At 37.1% G+C, this 22,081-nt stretch overlaps 1 protein-coding gene across 2 annotated transcripts in view; it reads right to left on the bottom strand.

The window, feature by feature from the left end:
* NCBP1 (nuclear cap binding protein subunit 1) overlaps positions 1-22,081 on the bottom strand; it is a 37,411-nt gene that overhangs the window by 1,325 nt on the left and 14,005 nt on the right. For both annotated transcript variants that reach the window (XM_077912624.1, XM_077912625.1), the window contains 16 exons: positions 20,916-20,985; positions 20,034-20,249; positions 18,730-18,827; positions 17,942-18,005; positions 16,484-16,594; positions 15,498-15,562; positions 14,029-14,091; positions 13,712-13,786; positions 11,479-11,582; positions 9,354-9,476; positions 7,764-7,866; positions 6,847-6,940; positions 6,046-6,149; positions 3,839-3,953; positions 804-932; positions 92-205 (listed from right to left, as the gene is read on the bottom strand). In XM_077912624.1, the coding sequence (XP_077768750.1) occupies positions 92-205; positions 804-932; positions 3,839-3,953; positions 6,046-6,149; positions 6,847-6,940; positions 7,764-7,866; positions 9,354-9,476; positions 11,479-11,582; positions 13,712-13,786; positions 14,029-14,091; positions 15,498-15,562; positions 16,484-16,594; positions 17,942-18,005; positions 18,730-18,827; positions 20,034-20,249; positions 20,916-20,985 (1,648 nt within the window). The remainder of the gene's footprint in view (positions 1-91; positions 206-803; positions 933-3,838; positions 3,954-6,045; positions 6,150-6,846; positions 6,941-7,763; positions 7,867-9,353; positions 9,477-11,478; positions 11,583-13,711; positions 13,787-14,028; positions 14,092-15,497; positions 15,563-16,483; positions 16,595-17,941; positions 18,006-18,729; positions 18,828-20,033; positions 20,250-20,915; positions 20,986-22,081) is intronic.

The raw sequence follows: 22,081 nt of genomic DNA, 5'->3' as shown, positions 1-22,081 counted from the left end.
CGACCATTTTTTAAGTTTTAAAACTTTATTTTAAAAGTCCTTGTGGCTGAGAATAGTGATGTTTATTATCTAATCATAATTTCCCACAAACCTGTAAGAAGATCTGCTGGAGCCTCTCTATACAGTTCTTATACCATGGAGTTAATACACTGGTCCCGTCAGTCTCACATCGTACTAAGTGCTCAGTCAAGATCATGATAAATCGCTGGAAACGGGGTACAAAGGTAAAGCAGTGTTACAGGGAAAATTCTTATGCTTTAAAAAGCAATCACATTTTTGATCAAGAAACCTCAAAGGCACTGCTTATTCCACTCAGTCTTCATGATGTGCATTGCCAACTTTCCTAAGTCAATAAGTCCTGTCAGTCTAGAAAGGCAGACTAGGGCTAATGTCCGTACATCCTTTTATATAATACACGAACACCTTTAATATCTAGATTACTATGCCTGTCATTTTTCTCTGCAACTACTTCTAAGGCCATAATTAGAAATGTATGTATAAAATGTTCATCAGAAAGGAAAATGATCAACAATTGGGAATAATTAAATATAAGAGGTATTTAAAGTATCCTCAAACATTCTGTGAAAGCTTGGAGAAATGCTCACGTAAGAATGCTAAGTATATACCACAGACGCAGGGGGTCCATGTGGTTACCTGCAAGTAGTGAACTTTTACTTCCTTTGTAAATTTTTGTATTTTAAACTTTTATAAATGCTCAAGTATTATGATTAAAAAAAATAACATTTTTCAAGCCTAAAGAACTACATTGTTTTTTAACCTATCAGTGTCCCAAGCCAAGATACCTGGAATATGACAAGGAAGAGGTTCTTCTGTTCACTCTGAGCAGATTCTACTTTTTCCTGCAGTCTTTCTATTTGCTCCTCTAGAGCCCCATCTTTCCTGTCACTGCTTCTGTCATCATCATCACTTCGCTGCAAGATGCACAGGAACAAAAGGAAAATACCATTTAGAATTCCAGCATATTAAATCTCACTAAGTCAAAGGGAAGGATGTTCTTGTGTCTGGTCAAATGCCACTTGAAGCCTGTATTCTCTGGTGAAAGTACTCCACCACCCCGATGGCACACGCATACACCCAAAAGGCCTGCAGGCACGTAGCTAGGCCATCCTTAGTGGCACCTGTCCTGGATGATGAGTTACAACTTTTACAAGGTAGCCCATTCAGGGAGGAAGTGTGTGTCACATTTTCTTCCATTCAAAATGAAAACAGCTTTGAGCTCCATGCAAAGTGTGTAGCAGATTCTTGTTATTCACCATAGTTCTATTTATGCATTTGCTGGGAACCCTGAGCCACTGCTTAGGGAAATCCAGGGTTAGGTTCTTGGGAGCCTTTTGGCTTATTTTTGTCAACTGATCCATCCGTAACCTTATGTGTGTTTCTGTTTGAAGATAGCTTATTTAATATATGTTTTACAATTATATACAATGTTTCTTTATACTTAAACTGCTTGAGAAAGATTTAACATTTTCCTGACCCCGAGTAATGTGACTGTCAACTTCTTTGGCTGTCCACTTTTTTTTAAATCAGTCATTGTCAAAAAAAAAAAAAAAAGTCAGTCATTGTCTTATGAATCCACAAACTGAGCTGCTTTTACCACAGCATTACAGATGTTTTTTTAGAACTTGATGGAACAGCCTAGGTACAATTGGTGAATTTCCTTTTTCTGAATGTATCTATCCTATTGTTAAATTTGTGAACACTGAACTCATGGCCAACAGCACAGTTACTCATCACCAAAGGAAGCTCATGAAGCTCATGTAATCCACGTATTTTTACTGTCAGAGACCTCACAGCCTTCCTGCACTACTGGACAGCATTTCAGCCTTATGCTTCAGGGCCATTTTCAACAGTGAAGTCACCGACAAAAGCTCAAATGTGGCACTAAATACACCTTGAAAAGGATTTTTTTTTTTTTTTTTTAAAATAGTATGAGAACTGAAACAAGAAGGCAGAGTATTGCCTTGTTCAACCTTATCTGGGAACAAGCTCACTGGGCAACTCAAAATTTTCACTGCTCTGCCTATGTCTGAATGACGGGGAAAGCACTGCGAATATAGATTTTTGAGGTCACAAAGTTTAGTGAGTTTGCAAAATCAGCACCCGCAAATAATGAGGACAGGCAGTATATTCCTATAACTCTGCTACTGCTCATTCAACAAAGTAGATGGCCAGCAAAACAACTGAGTCACTAATACATAGCCATATGGCCTCAACAGTAACAAGAGAGAGGCAGTGTGCCAGTTTTTCATCTAACGGGCCATATAGAAAAGCTGGGCAGAATGGCATACAGCTTGAGAACCTGCTCATCCTTGCAATAATTTAGAAATAGCTCCGACTACATATAACTCAAAGCAGACCGTTCAAGATTCCGCTGGCAATGATGGGCTCAATACAACTCTATTAAGCTTTAACAATTCTCTTCCAGCTCACCCTGAAGAACTTAGAGCATTCACTTAGGTGTTGTCTTTTTAATTTAGTGGTTGGATGACCTTCTCAGTGTCATAAAGCTAGTAAGCAGCTGAGCTAGAACCTGACTCCAGGTATGTTACATACTAAAGTCCTTTGGTCCTCTGAGTAAGAAAGTAAGCGTCACCAGACCTGGAAAGCCCACTTCCTCCTAGATAACACTGTTGGCAATACTCCTTCTGGGATGGTTGCCTTCTACCCTTTAGACAAGATTATCAGAACCTCCCCGTTTTTACAAAATTCTTTTATCTCTAACGTAGCACCTGCTTTATCTTGTAGGCAATTGGGTAGATGGTGGTCTTTTTCCTATACCACACTAAGGCTAGGTTCTATAGTACTGTTGCCTGTAGACCTTCCTGTGATGAGGGAAACGTTACATAAATCTGTGCTGCCCATCACAGTAGCCACTAGCCATACATGACTGTTGAGCATTTGAAATGGGGTTCATATGACTAAAAAACTGAATTTTAAATTGTATTTGATTTTTAACTTCTAGTTAGATGTGGCTAGCAGGTACTGTGTTGGGACACCACATATCTAGAGAATGGTGTGGCATGAAGGGAAGTCCCTGGAATTTGACAGGCTTGGATCAGATCCCAACCTCTGTCACTTATTAACCATGTAAGCTTGAACAAGTTATTTAAGTTCTCTGAGCCTCAATTTGGATATCTACTAAATGGGGATGATATCATTTACCTTGCAGTGTTTTAAGTTTGTGAATGTATGTTTATATACCATACATACACATATATGAATGTATGTGGAGACTAGCACTTGAACCTGCTGTAGGTTCAGGTAAGTCATTACATTTGTCTCCACCTACTCTGGTAAATATGCACATCACTGGAAAATACTATCATAAACACTAGTAGTACTATTATGCAAAATCATGGAACATAGTTCATTGCTTCCCCCCAAAATGGCTAACCATACTTCTTAATATGAGAAGTATTCCATAAACCAGGGAAGGTTTCCACAGTGCTGGGGAAGTGGTGCACAGTCTCCCTGTCTCCTCTTGCACCAGAAACTCTTAGAGAAATACAAGTGTCCTCTTTCCTTCTCTGCCTTCCCTTTTGGGAAGGGCAAACATGAAGTGGATTCAAAGAGAAGTATGGAAAAGCAAGGTTTGTGGCTTCCTTCCAGGTTTATCACACAGGAGAACAGCAGGGAGCAACACACCCCCAGGTCCTTCCTCTCCCTCTACTTCTACAATAGTCTGCATAATTTGGCCTCAAAAAAACCCAACAAAAAACAAAACAAAAAAAGTTCCTATCAAGGTAATTAACTTTGAATTTTTTAAGAGTTTCTGGCATTTTTTCTTTGACCATTTGCAAACCAGCAGAAGACTTACCCGTTTGTGTTGCCTTGCAAGTTTTTCTTTAGCTTCTTCCAGCTCTTTCTGGATTTTGAGAACGTGTTTGTTCATCTTACGAATTGTGGAGTGCAAAATTTCCCAAACAAACAATCTTAAAGTAACATAACATTTAGTTACTGCGTGTTCAAGTACACTTACAGAAAATAAGACCTCTCAACTTGTATGACCTACTCATTCTGAAGGTCTTCCACTCTTCAGTAGCCAGAATTAGTCATATTTCTCCGTAACACTTAAAATTTTTTGTATTATTAACTGTGCAAACTCTATTTCTAACCATTAGACTCAGGTAAGCTTCCTGAAGGTAGTACTGGGTCCTTGTCATTTTTATTTCCATCGCTTACTAGAGATGCATAGAAGGTATGTGTACATACTCAATGAAGCGAAATGGCAAACCAGAAAAAAATATGTTACATTAGGAACAAAAATATTATTTTCTCTCTTCTAAATTTAAACATCATGTATTGGAGTTGTCTTCAAAATGGAAAACCTAATCTGAGGCTCATTTCACATGCTTTATGCTACTTACTAGCATACATTCAGCCAATTCTCTGGAACATTTAAGAAACTTACTAGTTCACAGTATCTATCAACTGCTGGGCCTTTGAGAATGAGATATAATATGTGTCACCTACTTTATCAGCAAATTGCTTATTAAACAGATGCTTTAAAATTTTTGTTGCATAAATGGTTTAGTTATTTTTTGAAACAGCTTCTTAACTAAATCTGTCTAGAAACTAGTTCTTCTTAACCCCAAGATACAGTGCAGAAGAGGACTTCCCTCTATACATTTTGGCTGGATGATGACCATTTCAGTGGACGATTATAAAACAGCTTAGTCATAAAACTCAAAGTCTAGAGTCTAGACAGGGCATAAGAGCAGAGTACTTCAGCTGGAAGGGATGGGCAGGGAAGGCTTTGCAGTTAGGAATACTTGAGCTTAGGGTTCAAGAACAGGTGGAGCTTTTGAGCCCTTTATCCCTTCAAGAATGCCTGTGTTTGAGTTCTGACTACACTTACTTGTGTGACTTTGGACAAGCTACTTAAACAGTCTACAATATTTTCTTGTTTTGTAAAATATAGATGATAATGTAACACTGTTTATAGTGTGAGGTGAGAATGAAATGAGTTGCAAAAATAAATCACTCAGGATAATGGCCAAATAACCTGGGTGGTCAATTTTCGGAGAGTCTGCAAATCTGAGAATGTCTGTTGTCCTCATTTATGAACGCCAATCTGGCTGATATAACTTTATTTTTTATTTATTTATTTATTTTACTTATTTATGACAATCACACACACACACAGAGAGAGAGAGAGAGAGAGAGAGAGGCAGAGACACAGGCAGAGGGAGAAGCAGGCTCCATGCACCGGGAGCCCGACGTGGGATTCAATCCCGGGTCTCCAGGATCGCGCCCTGGCAGGCGCCAAACTGCTGCGCCACCCAGGGATCCCCTGATATAACTTTAGATCATACCCTTCCACCCTAAGGATTCAGTTCATTTAAGACCAGCGTCCTTTGCCAAACCAGATACAATGAAAAGGATAAAGGTTGTGATGGATTGTTGTATCTTTATAAGTAATATTACTTTATTTCATCCTGATCAGTTAGAAAGCCTATGGAATCAACTTCATGAGTAAGAACCAAAGCTTAATGAAAAGTCTCTCCTTGTAGAGCAAGTGGGTCTAGAATTAATCTTCTGCATTAAATCTAGGATTTTTGTGACTGCGGTGAGATACTTCCCTTCCCAAAAGGCACTCAGGTGCCCACCAGACTTTTCCTCAATCCCTTCATGATGTGTACTTAACCTACCATGACTTTGATTTCTCCTAGTTCCTGGTATGTATTCTAGGCCCCCAATTGAGCTGGAACTCTTCCCTGCATCCCACTGTCTAGCTCAGACCCTGACACACAGCCTGATCTTCTCCCCAAGTCTGGATCCTTTATCAGCATCTCTACTTGTCTGGCTGAGTCCTGATTCAATTTACATGTGTCCTTAAGAGACACTGCAAACTGCCTGGCTGTGTATTTGCACTGTCCAGGAATCTTTGCTAAATCCAATCCTACCAGGTTAGACCATTAAGTATATTAATGATGTCTGAATCAGAGTTTGGAGCTCATGTATCAGACCAAATATAAACTGATTCTTAGAGAATACAAACTTTGTAAAATAATCCACATTTACCTAGTAAAGTCTCGTGACAGTTCTGAAGAGAAGATCCAATTAGCCACCGCAGCGCAGTCAACAATCTGTGTACGGATCATCTTATCTACCAGTACAGCAATCATCTACAATGAGAAAACAACTATTAGGGTAAATCACACTTACGTGGAATCCACAACCATCCCACTGCTACAAAACCAAGATAGGTCATATGTGAAATCCATTTTCAGTGGTTATGGAATGGATCTATTTGACCATTAGGTCCTTAAGATTTATTCTGCACTCTGCTTGGGTCTGGTACTTACTATAAGAAATCTCTAACACCAGTAAAGATGGAGCAAAAGAACACCAAATATTTTTTGAAAATATTAGAGAATACAAAAATATATAATTTCTAAATTTATCCTAAATTAAAAAATATAAAAATGTTTTATCATAAAAAAGTGTTAATATGTGCAAACTATTTTAATGCTCCTTTATAACATAGTATGAAAACAAAATATACTGAGGTCTGAAAAATCTGGAGCTTGTCTGTAGAAATTTGATAGACTTGGTAACAATATCCTACCCAGGTGGTAGACTCTTACAAGCAACAACCATTCTTACTACATATTTAAAATATGTTGAGATATTATAGTACAAAACTAAATCATAACACTTGCTCTTTAAATGAATGAATAAAATATGACTTCTACAGCACTAAAAACACAAGTTTAAAACCATTTTACAGATTCAAATTTCAAGTTTAAAAACAACAGTATTAATTGCCTTATTTTTATACCTATACAATCACACTCAAGATGTCTAATTAAAATTTTTTACCTGTGGATGGTTCCTCCAGACCTCAAACATAACTCTTAGAACATGTAACTTTCCTTCATCACTCTCAGCTAGGGTTTTGAAGACTTCATGAAACCTATTGACAGTGGGGTAAAAAATACCATAGATAAACTTATTCATTAAGGATTTTAAGTTTTCAAAGCCTTTTTGATGCTACTCACTTTACAGAGTAATACATAAATGCAAAAATAACCAAATGTTAAATATTAAGGATATAAAAAGTATGATTAGGAATTCATGGTTTGTATGAAATTTGTCACAACATCTTAAGAGATTTACAATATGCCACTGTTAGCCCAGGACTACAGTTTACTGTGTATCTAAGAATAGTGAGGGCTAAACCGTCTCCAAACATTGGTGAAGTATCCTGACTGCACTTCTGTGAGAACCCTGCAAATAATAGAGACCTAGAAGTTGAGATGGGATGAGGAGCCCCATGTCTCTGCTCAGCTGGAGGAGTACCTATACATTCTTTCTTTTTTTGGATTGTTTGAGGAGTTAGAAAGCTGTCTTTAGATGCCAACCTTTGGGTGGCTCCCAAAAATCTAGTTGGCTCTCATTTCTGCGTACCTTCCTTCAAGAAGACGTTTAGACAGGATGGGAGCTCCTTGACTGTATATATGATTATCCTATAGACTCAGTTGTCTCACTAGTTCTCTCTAAAGCTCCACATGAAAAAACTGTACCTTCCATGTGTATATGCAAACTGTACATACATATTGACAGGAACCAAAAAGGGAGTTAGCTACCACAAGCCCAAACCACTATATTAAGTTATATCATAATACTGTTAAGATCTTTATGGTCAACAATTTTAGACAAAAATTATTATACCACTGGTATACACCAAGCAATGTTCCAAACGCTCAAAACAGAGTATATGTTCTTGTTGCACTTACTTTGCAAGGGCACTAAAGGAGTGGCTGAATGATTTGGCTGCCAAGTGTAGCAGAGTCTGTACAAAGACCTCTATTTTCAGTGGGTTAAAGCTGAACCCTTCATCTGAAAAATATTCCACAGTAAGACAGCTGGTCCATCACCTGGAATGCTAGATGGATGGTATGCTCACATGCAAGCATTAAGTCAGACATTCATGTCATGTCTTTGAATACTAATAAACAAAAACCACTGCTGATTTCAAATACTCAAAATATAAAACTAAGCATAATCTTAATTCTTAGTTTTTGGGATTATTTCCCTAATCCATCTAAATGATCCATTTCTTTTACAAATACCACATAAGCTTCCTTGTTCATACCTCTCTGGTGGCAAGATAATATATTAATATAAAAATTCAGTAAACCCTCTGAAGTCTAAGTCTTAAGTTGTCTGATAACGTCTTAAGTTTATGACCATCATTTTGACATATATTTTCTAAATTTCTTTTTTTTTTTTTAAGATTTTATTTATTCATGAGAGACATAGAGAGAAGGCAAAGATATATGCAGAGGGAGATCTCAGAACTCTGAGATCATGCCCTGAGCCGAAGGCAGCCTCTCAATTGCTCAGCCAACCAGGCATCCCTCTAAATATATTTTCTATCATAATATAAATTTCTTAGAAAAATCCAAACAAAATAACCCAAAGGCCAATCATGTTTTATTTTGAGTAAGTCATTTATTATGCATATCCCCTTATGTACAGATCTAACAAAAAAAACTTTTCCCCGAAATGTTACCCAGTTGTAGAATTTTCATCTGTTTTACTGATTTGTCTTTTCTGATGCCATTATCACATTGTTTTAATTACTGTAGTTTTTATCTTCTAATATGTGATAAGACAAGTCCCTCTCTTTTTTTGTCTTGTTCACTTATTGATTCAGGTAAACTTACAAATCATTTTGCTTATTTTCCCCATGCTTATCCAGAAACAAGCCTAGGGATTTTGGTTGAAATTACCTAGTACATATTCAGTATGTGTTAAACATTATTATTATAGCTAAAATTGTTGTGAAAAACCCAACTTTATAATTCACTAAGTCCTCCCATTCAGGAACTTCTCTAAAGTGAAAACAGAAAATGTCTAAAAATCTCTGAATGAGAACAGTATATTTTACTTTGTGTTTAGTTTCTTTTTTTTTGTTTTTTAAAGATTTTATTTATTCATAAGAGACACAGAGAGAGAGAGAGGCAGAGACACAGGTAGGGAGAGGTAGGCTCCCTGTGGGGACCCCGATGCGGGACCCGATCCCAGGACCCTGGAATCATGACCTGAGCCAAAGGCAGACACTTAACCACTGAGCCACCCAGGTGCCCCTTGTGTTTAGTTTCTATACTGAATGTTGAATGTAAGCTCTGTTGCAGGGAGGTGAGGATCTCTTTTTATATAAGGGAGCAAAGAGCTGGGTCCTTAGGAACCAGTGAAACTGAACAGGCCATTGGTTAGGAACATCCACTGAGACTTAAAGAGGAACTCCCATTATGCTTTATATTTATGCTTTAACCTGGCCTATACATAGTTCCATGAAGAAGTATTTATAATTCTCTTACCATCATCATCATCCTGGTTAGGATTTGGTACATCTTTCAGAATGCTGAAGATTTCATCATTTGTTGCTTTACTTTTAAAGGCAACAGCTAAACAGAGGGCAACTGAATGTCCAGGAAGAGAATCTAAGCACAAATGGGGAAAAGGATAGATCAAATTTAAAGATTATTCTTGTAAACAGTTAAATAACTAAGAAATTTAAACAATGGTCCTTTGACAGTCCAGTCCTCATATCCCTAGGCTTAGTAAGATGAAAAGCTGAGACTCCATGTATTTCTTTCATTTTGGTCAGTGCCCCCTTCTCCCTCTTTTACCCTGAGACCATGACACTGAAGTTTGAACAGGTAAAGGCTGCAAATTTGAGAGACAGGTTTTTTCATTGTCATTTGCTGAGGCCATACACTTGAATCTGTATAAGCCAGATGCTCATAGGCTTCGACTCCACATTTACTATTGGTTATAATCTGTTGAGTCCTTTTTGTATAAAATCTGCACTAATATATACTGTATGGCATCACCAGAGCAACTGCAAATCTTTTAATGTAAGGTAGAAAAATGGATAACAAATAAAAAGGCAATCCTGATATAGGGATTACTAAGTATTTCCAACGAATGAAGTCAATGACAATAGGTCACATGTGCTTCTCCTTGAAAGTGGGAAAGAAAATAAAAAAAAGAATCCCCCGTTACTAAAGGGGTCTACATTGTAGTGGGGGAACCAAGACAGTCACATAAAAAGTAACCAGAACAACACAAAACTGGCTTGCTAAAGGTTTAGTATTTATAGGAGAGGAGCTTGAGCCAGACCCTAGACCGAACATAGGAACTGGAGATAAAAAGGGCTTTCCAGATTGAGGTTAATGGCACAAATAAACGCAAAACCAAGAACCATGAGCACGGATTAAATCAAAGAGTAAGCCTGGCTGGAGCAGGGGTCCATTTGGGAGGAAGTGACCAATAACAGAGTAGGACCAACTGTCAGGAGGGCCTTCACTGTTAGGCTAGCTGCTTCTGTGGGAAAAAGGAAAGCTCAATGTTCAATAAAAAAGTTTGAGCTCTTGCTATTAAAGGCTGTACCTTTTACTTCTTTGAGCCAGCGTGAGGCAGAGCTGAAAACTCAGCGCTTATTAAGACTGCTGCCACATCAGGCTCTGCTCTTTCAGGAAAGCGCCATGATAGGAGCGAGGCGCTCGGTCAGTAAGCCCGGATGTGAGCTGGGGCTCTACTGGCTCGGAAGCAATTACTCTGGCTTTACCTCTTGGAATATATTCCTACTGTAAAAGTGGTCTAATTTTAATACTGTAAAAGTGGTCAATGCTAATTCTGAGAGTGTTTTAAGGATTAAGTGACATAGTGACACAGGAAATGTAGTTATTAGCATTGGGACAAACGGAGTTTCCTTCAAGGAAAATAGGTGTAGTGTGAGGTGTAGGCAGAGAACCAGGGGCGCAGTAGGAGGCAAGGGAAGGGAGTGACATGAAGTGGAAGGGTCATGGAGGAGCCATATGCTGTGCCATCTGCAAAGACTAATGTGGAAAACCTCAACACCTAACTCTCTACCAGTAATAACCAATGTGCACCTTACTTTCATAAGCATAAAATATAAAATGGCACTTCAAATTATAGGCCCTCTGATTCACAGCATAATCTCAGACATGAGGTAACCAAAAGGTAAGAAAACCATTATTTAAGAATTTACTTCTAGAGGCATATTGCTGGTCAAATTAGTCTTTGTGCACCTATGTTCCCACAACTGAACTGATTAAAACATGACAATTCAGATAATCTCCACTGCCATGACAAATATACTCTCATTTAAAAAGTTCTGGCTCTAAATTCAACTTGCCATACTTAGCATATTTAAAATAATGTCATGGATATAACATTATAAACAATATTAAGAATAAAAATTTACAAGCCAGTAATAACTAAGTAAATCATGAATCTTCAAAATGATGACAGGGCAAAAAAAATAATAGCAACTAGTACAGATCATCTTTCAAACAGACAAGCTATAAACCCAAGAAAAGAAAAAGTTTACTTTCTCCACCTTAAATAACTGACTTCAGAGAATGCTGGCATCAGTACTTCTAAAGACAATGGGATATATCTTATTGAATTACTTACTGCTACTTTCATCTCCATACTTGTAAATGCAGGTTGGGTTTGCAGGACATAGAGCTGAGAAGGTAGGAGGAACAATATCTAATATACGCTGATGGTAAGACAACCTACAATACAAATAAGAGCCTCAGAAAATAGGTTCATCAGTTCCATTATTTGGTAACCTCCAACTTACCGGGAAAGTCCCATTTCCAACACTCTGGACTCAGTTGACAGCCAAGAAGTCAAAGGGGAAAACAAGTTCTTTTAGCTTTTATATGACAGCATACCAAAACTCAGGCCTTCTTCGAAACTTACTGGTTCACAATGAGGTGTGGGCCAGTGGGTCCACAAGCCTGGTGACCAAGGATGTGGAGTGGTACTGGGGTAGGGTAGGGGTAGAGGAGATAGTCTCTATTATAGGGAGACTCATTATACTGTAGCAAATAAACAAATATCAAGGCTAATGGGAGCCAAGTTTCCTATTGCATGAAAAGGTATTTAGAAATCATGGCAAAGGGGAAGGCCAGAAAAAATGAGGTAGAATTAGAGGGATATGCACACCTAGATGGATATGTGTGTGCACATAAATGCATGTACTATCTTTGTCTACCTCGATAGCAGTGAGCATATCAAGTGTCCAGATCTTGGTTCCTAAATACCATACTCCACTATTAGGAACTTGGCTCTGTGAGGGGCACCTGGGTGCTCAGTCAGTTAAGTGTCAGCCTCTTAAATTTGGCTCAGGTCATGATCACAGGGTCCTGTGACTGAGTCCCCAATTGGGCTCCCTGTTCAGCAGGGAGTCTGCCTCTCCCTCTGCTCGTGTTTTCTCTCTCTCAAATTAATAAAATCTTAAAAAACAAAATGGCTTACTATTAAAAAAAAAAAAAAAAACAAACGAAAATTTGGGCTCTGTGAATAGATGACTGCAGGGAAAGGGAAAGGAAACAAAAGATGAGCCAAGAACAGCTTATGCCAAAAATAAGGGAATGCTTAATGAATGGATGGGGATATTAAGAAAGGGGGTGGGGAGGACATAGGAGCCACAAGGGGCTCCCCAACAAACAAAACAGGGACAATTTAGGCATCAAAATTAATAATGACAGCAACAGATTATAACTCACTGAAGAAAATAGAATCAATTAGTTCCTACTCATGTATAAACACAGGAATAAATGAATGGGCAAAGGAGGGTAGCTCTTATAGGAAACTATTAAGTATAGGGTAAAAGGAAAAAAAAGAATCATTACTTGGCAATCATCATAGTGGTGGCAGATCAAAGTAGCAGTTGTCAATAGACATTTGATGAAGAATAGGACATGAATATAATCTCAGGATATCTCCCACAAAACATTAATCAATTACAAAGGGGAAAATGGTGACTTTAAGGTGGAGAAGGCTGGCAGACACTGACATGACCAGGTGACTAAGGTTAACATTCCCAAGGGTGAGACTCACGCGCCTCCCAATGTGATGCAGTGAGAAGAGTACCAATGATATAAGTCCTGAATTTGGTCAGGACACGTGAGGGTGACTAAAGAAATGAAAGCCTAGATTCTTTAAAACATGAAAGACAGGAAAGAGTAAATGGTCAAGTGAGGAACGTAAAGAAAATGACAACGAAATGCTTCCTGTGCGCTCCGGATGGGACTCCAGCCCAGAAAAGGAAAAGACATTATTGTGACGGTTGGTAAGGTTTCGTCTGCGGGCTGGGTGGCTGTATTCCTGCACCACAGCCTGTTTCCTAATCTGGAGGGCTGCATGCTGGCCATTTAGAAGCACATCTTTGTTTTGGGGAAAGATACAATGACGGTTAGGGGACAATGGGCCTTCACATCCACAGCTTGTTTTCAAAAGGTTCAGAAAAAGATCATTGTGATGGGTGTTTATATATATACAAAAGAGAAAAAGAAGTGAACTTCTGAACAAATGTGGTGAAGTGTTAACAACTAGGGAATCTAAATAAATAGAATACAAAATTCCTTGCACCATTTTGGCAATGTTCCTGAAATGTGAAATTATTTCAAAGTACATTTGACAAAAAAACTTACTGGCCTAATTCACAAAGAATCCATACGACGGCACTGCTTAATTTTTTTAAGCCTAAATCTTGACTAAAAACTGAAAGGGAAGAGAGGCAGGTACTTGGGATTTAAAAAATGATATTTTGGACATACATCGCACATGCAAAGAGAAAAACTGCCCTCATAGAAACTGGGAGAACTAAGCTAAGGAGAAAACACAAAGAACTTACCTCATACATTTTTCTAGAACTTCTCTAACAAACTTTGGTTTGGGACTTTCAGGATCTTGAGTAAGACAATCTGACCTAATAAGAAAATGGTAGTTCTTTTAAGTTCTTACACATAATCTGCACTTATACCTAATGTGTACTTAGCTACAACGAATTTTCTTGTACCTAAATTATTACATTTATATCTCTCTAAATACTAAAAATTAAATATTTCAGACTATGCAAAAGATTGCTTTTATGTTATAGTTTTAAATATTGATTTTTCTTTATTATGATAGACTGCAGGGAAAGGAAAGCTAAAACGTATTACCACTTACCAATCTTCCCAGCTCCAACGGAACTGGAAGTTACTTAGATGATGGGAAAACCAATTAATAAACCTGTAGATAGAAGTGGGTGGCAGGGGAGGGGGAGATAGAAAAGGATGAATGGTTGCAATCTGTAACAGGAACTTATATAAAGCTTCAGACAAAAAAACCCTACTTTATAGAGCTAAATAAAAAGGCCATCCCCTTACCAAAGCTGTATCTTCTGCTGCCATTTACCCTCTTGCTGCAAATCCTGTAATTCATCTTCTCCTAAAAATAATGGTCTCCTACTCGCTCCTTCTAATAGTATTATTCTTTTTAAGTGAATAACAGAAATGATAGAGTGCCTTTTTTGTGCCACGCACTATATACACACACACACGTGTGTGTCTGTAGCCGAATTCTCACAATAACTTTCAAGTAATGTACTATTTTCCCCATTTCGTGGACAATAAAACAGGCAAAAAAAAAAAAAAAAAGATTAAAGGAACTGCAGATAATTGTATAAATGGCAGAGGCAAAGTGTAGTGTCTCATCACCACACTATGCCCTTTTCACCACAAAATATACATCTTTTCCCCTAAAAATACATCTGATCTAACTAGATAGAAATCACCTGAGCATACTGTGTAATGTTGTAAAATCTGCGAGAGCCCAATATATATTTGCTGAATTTCAATAACATAATTGGGTTGTGCAACTCCCAGTTTTATGAGATTGGGAGAAAAATCAGAAGATGCTATCTTAGAGCATGTCCCTCATAGATCTATAATTTCAATCACTGACTCAGGTCTGATACAGTGCTTAATGATAATTTTCAGATATGCAATCTGAACAATGGACACGAAAGATCATGGAAACTGGAGAAGTGTTCAGTACCTGGGTCGATCTGACTGTGGACACTAACAGAGGTAAGAAAGATACCAGCTGATAAAAGTGGTAGACGGGTCTCCGTCAAAAGACAGTGGACATGCAATTACCACACCTCTAAAAATCCAAAATGGTCTTTTGTATAAACTGAGTCTTCAAGCTGTAGTTATGTAGAAGCTAATTATTTAAGAAAAAGATACTATCTATAAACAAACAAAAATACATATATATTTATACATAATAAATACACAATATTAGGTTCTGCTTGTGCACAGGGGTGAGTACAAAGTTTATTTTAAAATCTTACATACCGAATTACAAAGGAAAAAGTATAATTATACCAAAGCACAAAAAAAAAAAATTTAATAATGAATGAAATTAAAGAAAACCTCAGTATGGCCATCATTTCCTATTGGAAGTTAGTAGAAAGCATGATGTTACATTATAAATTTTATTATTATACAAAGGGTTATTTTGGGGAGACAAGAAAGAAAAATCAACTTAGAAATTCTCTAAAAAGGCAAATATTTTGCTGATTAAATTCTTTTATACAGTATAGGGAATAGATGCTTCTTGCAATCAGTACAGAAATAAGACAATTACTATACCTGTCTACACATGTAGTGTTCATCGTGTCCAAACGCATATATAACATTTCAGTTGCCTGTGCAAGCTGTGAATTTGAGGATAAGGAAAACTACTCTGAATCCTCCCTCAAAATAAGTTGTGACAGAACATAACATTTCTTAGAAGTCATAATGACTAACAATGCTGAGCATCTTTTCATGTAATTGATTTTTTTAAAAACAGCTGCAGTTATCAGTCATATACAATAAATCTGACTTGTATACAACCCTGAACTAAACAGTGAATATTTATATCGCCTCCAAACTTTCCCCATGCTCTTCTGTAATCCTCTTTCCTCCTCCCCCAACAAGCAAATATTGGTCTGGTGTCACTGGATTACTTTGCATTTTCTATAATTTTGTGTAAATGGAATCATGTAGTATAAATTGTTTGACAACTTTTACTCATCCTACTTAATTTGCAATTCATTCAAGTTGTTGCCTGCACCAAAAATTTGTTCCTTTTTATTGCTGAGTAGTTTTCCATTGTATAGATATGGCAAATTTGTATATTCATTCATGTACTGATGGATATTTGGATTGCCTCATTCTGGGGTATTACAAATAAAGTTTTTTTCTTTTTTAAAAGATCTTGAGAGAGAGTGAGAGAGAGACAGAGAGTAGGAACAGGGGGGAGTGGAAGAGGGAGAGAGAGAAGCAGAGCAGGGAGCCTTACGGGGGGCTTGATCGCTGGACTCCGGGATCATGACCTGAGCCAAAGGCAGACGCTTAACTGACTGAGCCACCCAGGTGTCCCACAAATAAAGATTCTATGAACTTAATGTCCAAGTCTTTGTAGGGATATGTGTTTTCATTTCTGTTAGGTAAATACCTAGGAGTGGAGTGGCTGGACTGTGTGGTATACTTATGTTTAACTTTTGAAGAAATGGCCCCCACAGTAAGAAACATTTAATAATCTTTTAAAGCCAGGTCAAAGAGAGTAAGTTTAAAAACAAAGGAAAGGATACAACTTGGGGTAGAGAGCCAGGCTGGAGTTTGCACAGCTCGATAAGCAGTGTTGTGTACATCACATCAATGTGCGGGGGTGCTGGAAGCTGAAACAGCTCTGCAAAAATCACCTATAAAAGAACCATGAGTCAGAACGCTGTTCAACAAGTATCTTTGTACTTCCATCAGAAAGATCAACATTTTAAACGTAAACTCTTTAACTCCATGGCATTCATAATGAAAAAATAATTACTTTATAATCTTTAGAAACTATACTCTTTAAGACATGGAGATTTGCAATTGAATACTGTAATGAAAATTTCATCGTTCTATAACTCAATCAAATAAGAATATGCAGAAATTAATGCTTATTTGATACTCCCAGAGAACAGTGCAATTAAATTCCTACTCTGGAAGTATCAGAGTTGATTCAGGCAGGTACTCACTGATCCATCAGTTTCACTCCTAGAAGCAGTAAAAACCCTCATTAGATTCTGAAGACAGGAACAGAAGATAGTCAAGTCATTCCAGGCTGCTACTTAAAAACCAGTGCCTGGCAATCTCTTTGGTAGAAAAAGATTACTTTGCCACCGCTGTTGTTCAGAAACTTGTTTCTGCCCTCCCTATATAATTCATGAACCACCTACCTAGAATTCTAAAACCTGGTCTGCATTCTTTCTTCTCATTCCCATCTCCCATCCCTCTGTATTCCCTTCTGATAAAATTTTACACTTTCCAGATTCGAAATTATGACCTATATTTTGCATTTCAACTGACGTGTCAATGAGTCAAGTTCATAGCCTAAATACACTCTTAAAGTTTTATAAGATAGGACAAATGCAGTACTTTTGGGGAAGCACACAAATACATGTATGAACAATAAGTGAATCTGTAATAATAAGTGAATGCTATTTTGAGACTTAAACCTCTACAAGGTGTTCACCCCTCCGCATGACTTGATATGGGGTCGAAAGTATTATTGATTCTTCCTACTTTCAAAAACAATGGGCTCTTCTAATTTCTAGGAATAAATAAAGACTCCTATCTCTCCCTACCGTGTGATACAGGGAATAATAATATACTAGTCAGGGGTATGCTGGTAATAAGAGGCCAGATAAACACAGTTATCTGCCTATGTAATATGGTATTTTAAAGTATTCAAGCCAATTATCTATCTGATAAGTGGACAGTGTACTCACAAGACTGGAGGTAACTTATACTATCCATGAATGAAGACATGCTATATAAATAATTTAGAGGCACTGCAAAATTCCATTTGGCTACTGGCCTCAACCTCCACTTTTGTTTTTACTAACATGGCTAAGAGAGCACAAAATTGACAGCAATTTTCTTGCTCCTGTGTTAATTTTCAGTACCTGACAAGTTGCAAGGGGAAAAAAAAAGCCAAGAGTTATTACACTTTCAAATCCATAGAAAGATTCTGAAACTTAGAAACATGCTCCATGTGGAACACATACCTCAACTATGTGGTAGTTCAAGGGGATCTTGTTCTTCCCTGGATAGCTCACCAACTGTGCAGCACTATTGAAAATTTAACTGAAGTTTAATAAGTATACAAAGATAAATAAAAAAATCACATTAGCAGCTCCAAAAGCACTGTGTTTGGATACAAGGCAAAGAAATCTTTTCTGAAATGCTCTAGACTTCAGGTACTTCACTTAACTATAGCAGAAATTACTTTTGATTACCACAGGAAACTCTCCACAAAACTCCTTGAAAGAGCAAAAGGAGTTTAAGTAATAATATTAAGAAAGCATATTCAGATCTATTAACTTTAAGTGTTTATAGAGTAGAACACTCCCCAAATACTATATTTCTTTCTACTTTAAAAATCTAAACCCAAAGCTTTCTAAGGCTTAAGGAAATACTAAAAATAAACTTTTCCAAAGCTCGCTATCTAAATGCTAGAAAACTATTAATATTCTTTTATTCCTCTAACATTCATACCAAAAACAGTTTGTCATTCAATTTGGCCGCTGCATATGGCAAATATTCACACAAAAAAGCCAACATCATGTGCAATTATAAAGCACTATAGTGTTATGAGGCACCTACAGAGATACTATCTGAGTGTGCGAGGGCCTCGAGAAAGCAAAGGAGTGTTTTTAGAGATTGGTCATTTAGTAATAAGACAGGGCATCAGGAAGAGAGGAAGATCTTCTTACACTCTTCACATTTTGCTCTTAACTAAAATCAAAGTGCTACTTTTTCTCCACTCTAAAAGTTACCATGAAAAGAATCTTACCAAGTTTTCCTTTCCTTCCAGTGAGACTTAATGATGCAGTGAAGATTCTCTTCTATTACAAATCTTTCAACTGAATGACTCCCTGGCATTACAGGACCCTGGAAAGAAAAGCAAATGTAGATACTACAAGCTTAGAAAAAGATACTGTCTTTTATTTATCCAACAAATATCTGAGAGCTTATTATGTTCCAGACACTATACTGGGTGCTGAGGATAAAAGTTCAGAAGTGTAAAAACTTCGTATTTCAGCAAATTACAGTATCATATTCACTTGTATATATGATACAATTAGAATGGCAGTTGCAGCATTTCTTCTAGTGCCCCCGACACCGTACTATCATCATCCATCTCAATTAAATCAAAGAGTTTATATATTAACTCTATACAGCTTGATTTTAAGATTTTATTTATTTATTCATGAGAGACACAGAGAGGGAGGAGCAGGTTCCCCGCAGGGAGCCCGATATGGGACTCAATCCCAGACCCCCGGAATCACACTGAGCCGAAGGCAGACGCACAACTGCTGAGCCACCGAGGAATCCCAACAGTTTAATTTTCTTTTTTTTTAACCACGAGAGTAGATTTACTTCCATAATAAATATGCAGAGAGGAAAAATTTTATTTCAAACACTGTATGGACACAGAAAGTCATATATGCATTGAAGATACTTGGGGTGCCTGGGTGGCTTAGTGGGTTAAGCGTGTATCTCTGGCTCACATAATGATCTCAGGGTCCTGGGATCAAGCCCCATATCAGGCTCCCTGCCTAGTGGGGGAGTCTGCTTCTCTCTCCCTCTGCCTCTACCCCCTGGCTTGTGCTTTCTAATAAATAGATAAAACCTTAAAAAACAAAACAGCACTGGGTATTTTTCTTAAAATCAACCTTATTAATAATAGCTAAAATTATTGAGCACTCATGTGTTACATACTATTCTATGCATTTTACATATTAGTAATTCAGTCCTCATTAAAACTTTATTTGAACATATTATTATTCTATTAGCAAACTAATGTGGAGAGGAAAATAACTCCCCAATAACTAGGACCTGACTAAATCAGGATTAAAAGCTAAACACTCTTACACTGCATACTGTACTCTCAATCTACTTACACATACTATACAATTTCTTGCCTAATGACGTGATACCATTCACTAAATTAAACTGTTAACTTCACTGCTATTGATCCTCTTAGATAATAAACCACTCAAAATTAAAATTTATCACAGGCTAGTTCCAACAAGATTAAGCCACAAGCACAATGCAACACAAGCCCTCTGATAGAACTTTTGGTTGGTCACATACTTCGGGATCATCTGTGTAATCAAACATTCTGAAGATGACCCTTGGCATCGGGTACACTGAATCTTCCGTGTGCGGAGGTGGTGTAAAAGGAGGCAGATTGTGTTGCAATGCTTCACACAGGATGCTGTCAAAGGCAAGATAAGGTCTTAGGATGTGCCGCTCCTGCCAGCGATCCTTTTTCAATTTCTGAATCTGGGCCCACAGGCAATCTAAATACTAAAGACAGATTAATTTTTAATAATTAATATATATTTGGAGGTCACTTAGAATATTTTGATTAGACAAACCAAAAACATTACCATATAAAATATATGACACAAAAGCTAGTTTGCAATTAAATATGGTACAAAGGAATAGTGCCAAGTCTTTCTTTTTAATTACTTTATAAAGTCTACCTGTCTGAGTCTGTTACTGCTTACATTTTCAAACTGGGCATTTAAATAAAAAATAACTATATCTGGAATCTTGCAGAATAAAGAATGCTTTGATTACATTCTAACATTAAAAATCCACTATATGCTAGGGCGCCTGGGTAGCTCAGTCGTTAAGCACCTGATTCTTGATTTTGGCTCAGGTCATGATCTTGGGGTCACAAGATCAAGCCCCAAGCTGAGCAGAGTCTGCTGGAGATTCCCTCTGCATGCCTCCAGCCTGCTCATGGACATGTTCTCTCTCTCTCTCAAATAATAAATACGTAAGTAAAATCTTAAAAAAAAGAAAAATCCACTACACACCTAGAGCTATGAGGAGCTGGAACTTTGATATGAAATGCGGAAAAGTAGTTAAGGTATATAAATGGAATGATGTGCATATACCACAGAGATAAGAATCTACTCAAGAGCTGACTGTGCTTGTATCACAAGAGACTGAGAATCAATTTACCTCTTCTTGCGGGTGTGGTTTCTCAGCAGTCCATACTTGTAACATGGGCACATGTGTTTTTTGGCGTCTTCTAATATAAAAATGAAAATCTACACTTAGGTTTTTAACAACATGGAAAGATGTTCAATTGCTTCATAATTAATAAAATGCAAATTAAAGCAGCAAAGTAACATTTTACATCAAATTATCATATTGCCAAAATGTGGACAAATATGCAATTCCAAACACTGCTGGCACAGGGGCTAACTGATCTAATCTCTTTAGAGATTTGGAAGAGTAGAATTTCTTTGGAAGGCGATTTGACTAAGTCTAACAAAACTAAAATTGTTAAGACACTTCAACCCAGCAATGACATTTCTAAAAACTCTCACCCTCCACAAATGTATGTGCACAGTACACAAATACATATACATAAGGATATTCACTGAAACGTTGTTTATAATACCAAAAGACTGGAAATAACCTAAATGTCTACCAAAAGGGACTCGTTAAAGAAATTATGGTATGTTAAAAGAGTAGAAATACTGTACAGCTGTCAAAAAGAAAGAGGTATACCTATATGTTTTTATGCAATAAATCCAAGTTATATTAAGTGGAAAAAAAAACAAATGAAGAACAGTATGTATACTGGACTATCATTTGTAGAAAAAAAGGGAAGGACATATATTCAAATGCTAGGATATTCATATTCTTTTATTTTTATTCTTTTGCAAACATCTACATTTTAAAAAGAACCAGTATGATTTTCAAAAACATTAAAAAGATTTATCACTTAAAAGTAGCTTAATGACAAAGCAGGTTTTTATCTTTAGATTTCTTTTAGTTCTATTTGTAACTAATTAACAATATCCAAACAGGTTACCTATTAATAGATTATGAAGCTTGTAACAAAGTTATTTTGAAAAAACTTAAGGGGACACAAAATTACCACACTGCTGGGTAAGTGAGTCTAAACTTACGAACAAGCCCTACTATTAGTCTTATACCTAATAAGACAAACAAGTTTTTATACCCACTTCAAAGAAATGGGCAATAGGAGGATATGAGATGTTTTCATTGAAATGCATCATATTATTCAAGAAATGTGGGTTACACCATTTGCTTCAACGTGGATGGAACTGGAGGGTATTATGCTGAGTGAAGTAAGTCAGTCGGAGAAGGACAAA

This window comes from Canis aureus, chromosome 10, assembly GCF_053574225.1.
Source record: "Canis aureus isolate CA01 chromosome 10, VMU_Caureus_v.1.0, whole genome shotgun sequence".
Taxonomy (NCBI): domain Eukaryota; kingdom Metazoa; phylum Chordata; class Mammalia; order Carnivora; family Canidae; genus Canis; species Canis aureus.
Note: the sequence above shows the minus strand (reverse complement) of the source record. Positions and strands in the feature narration are given on the sequence as shown.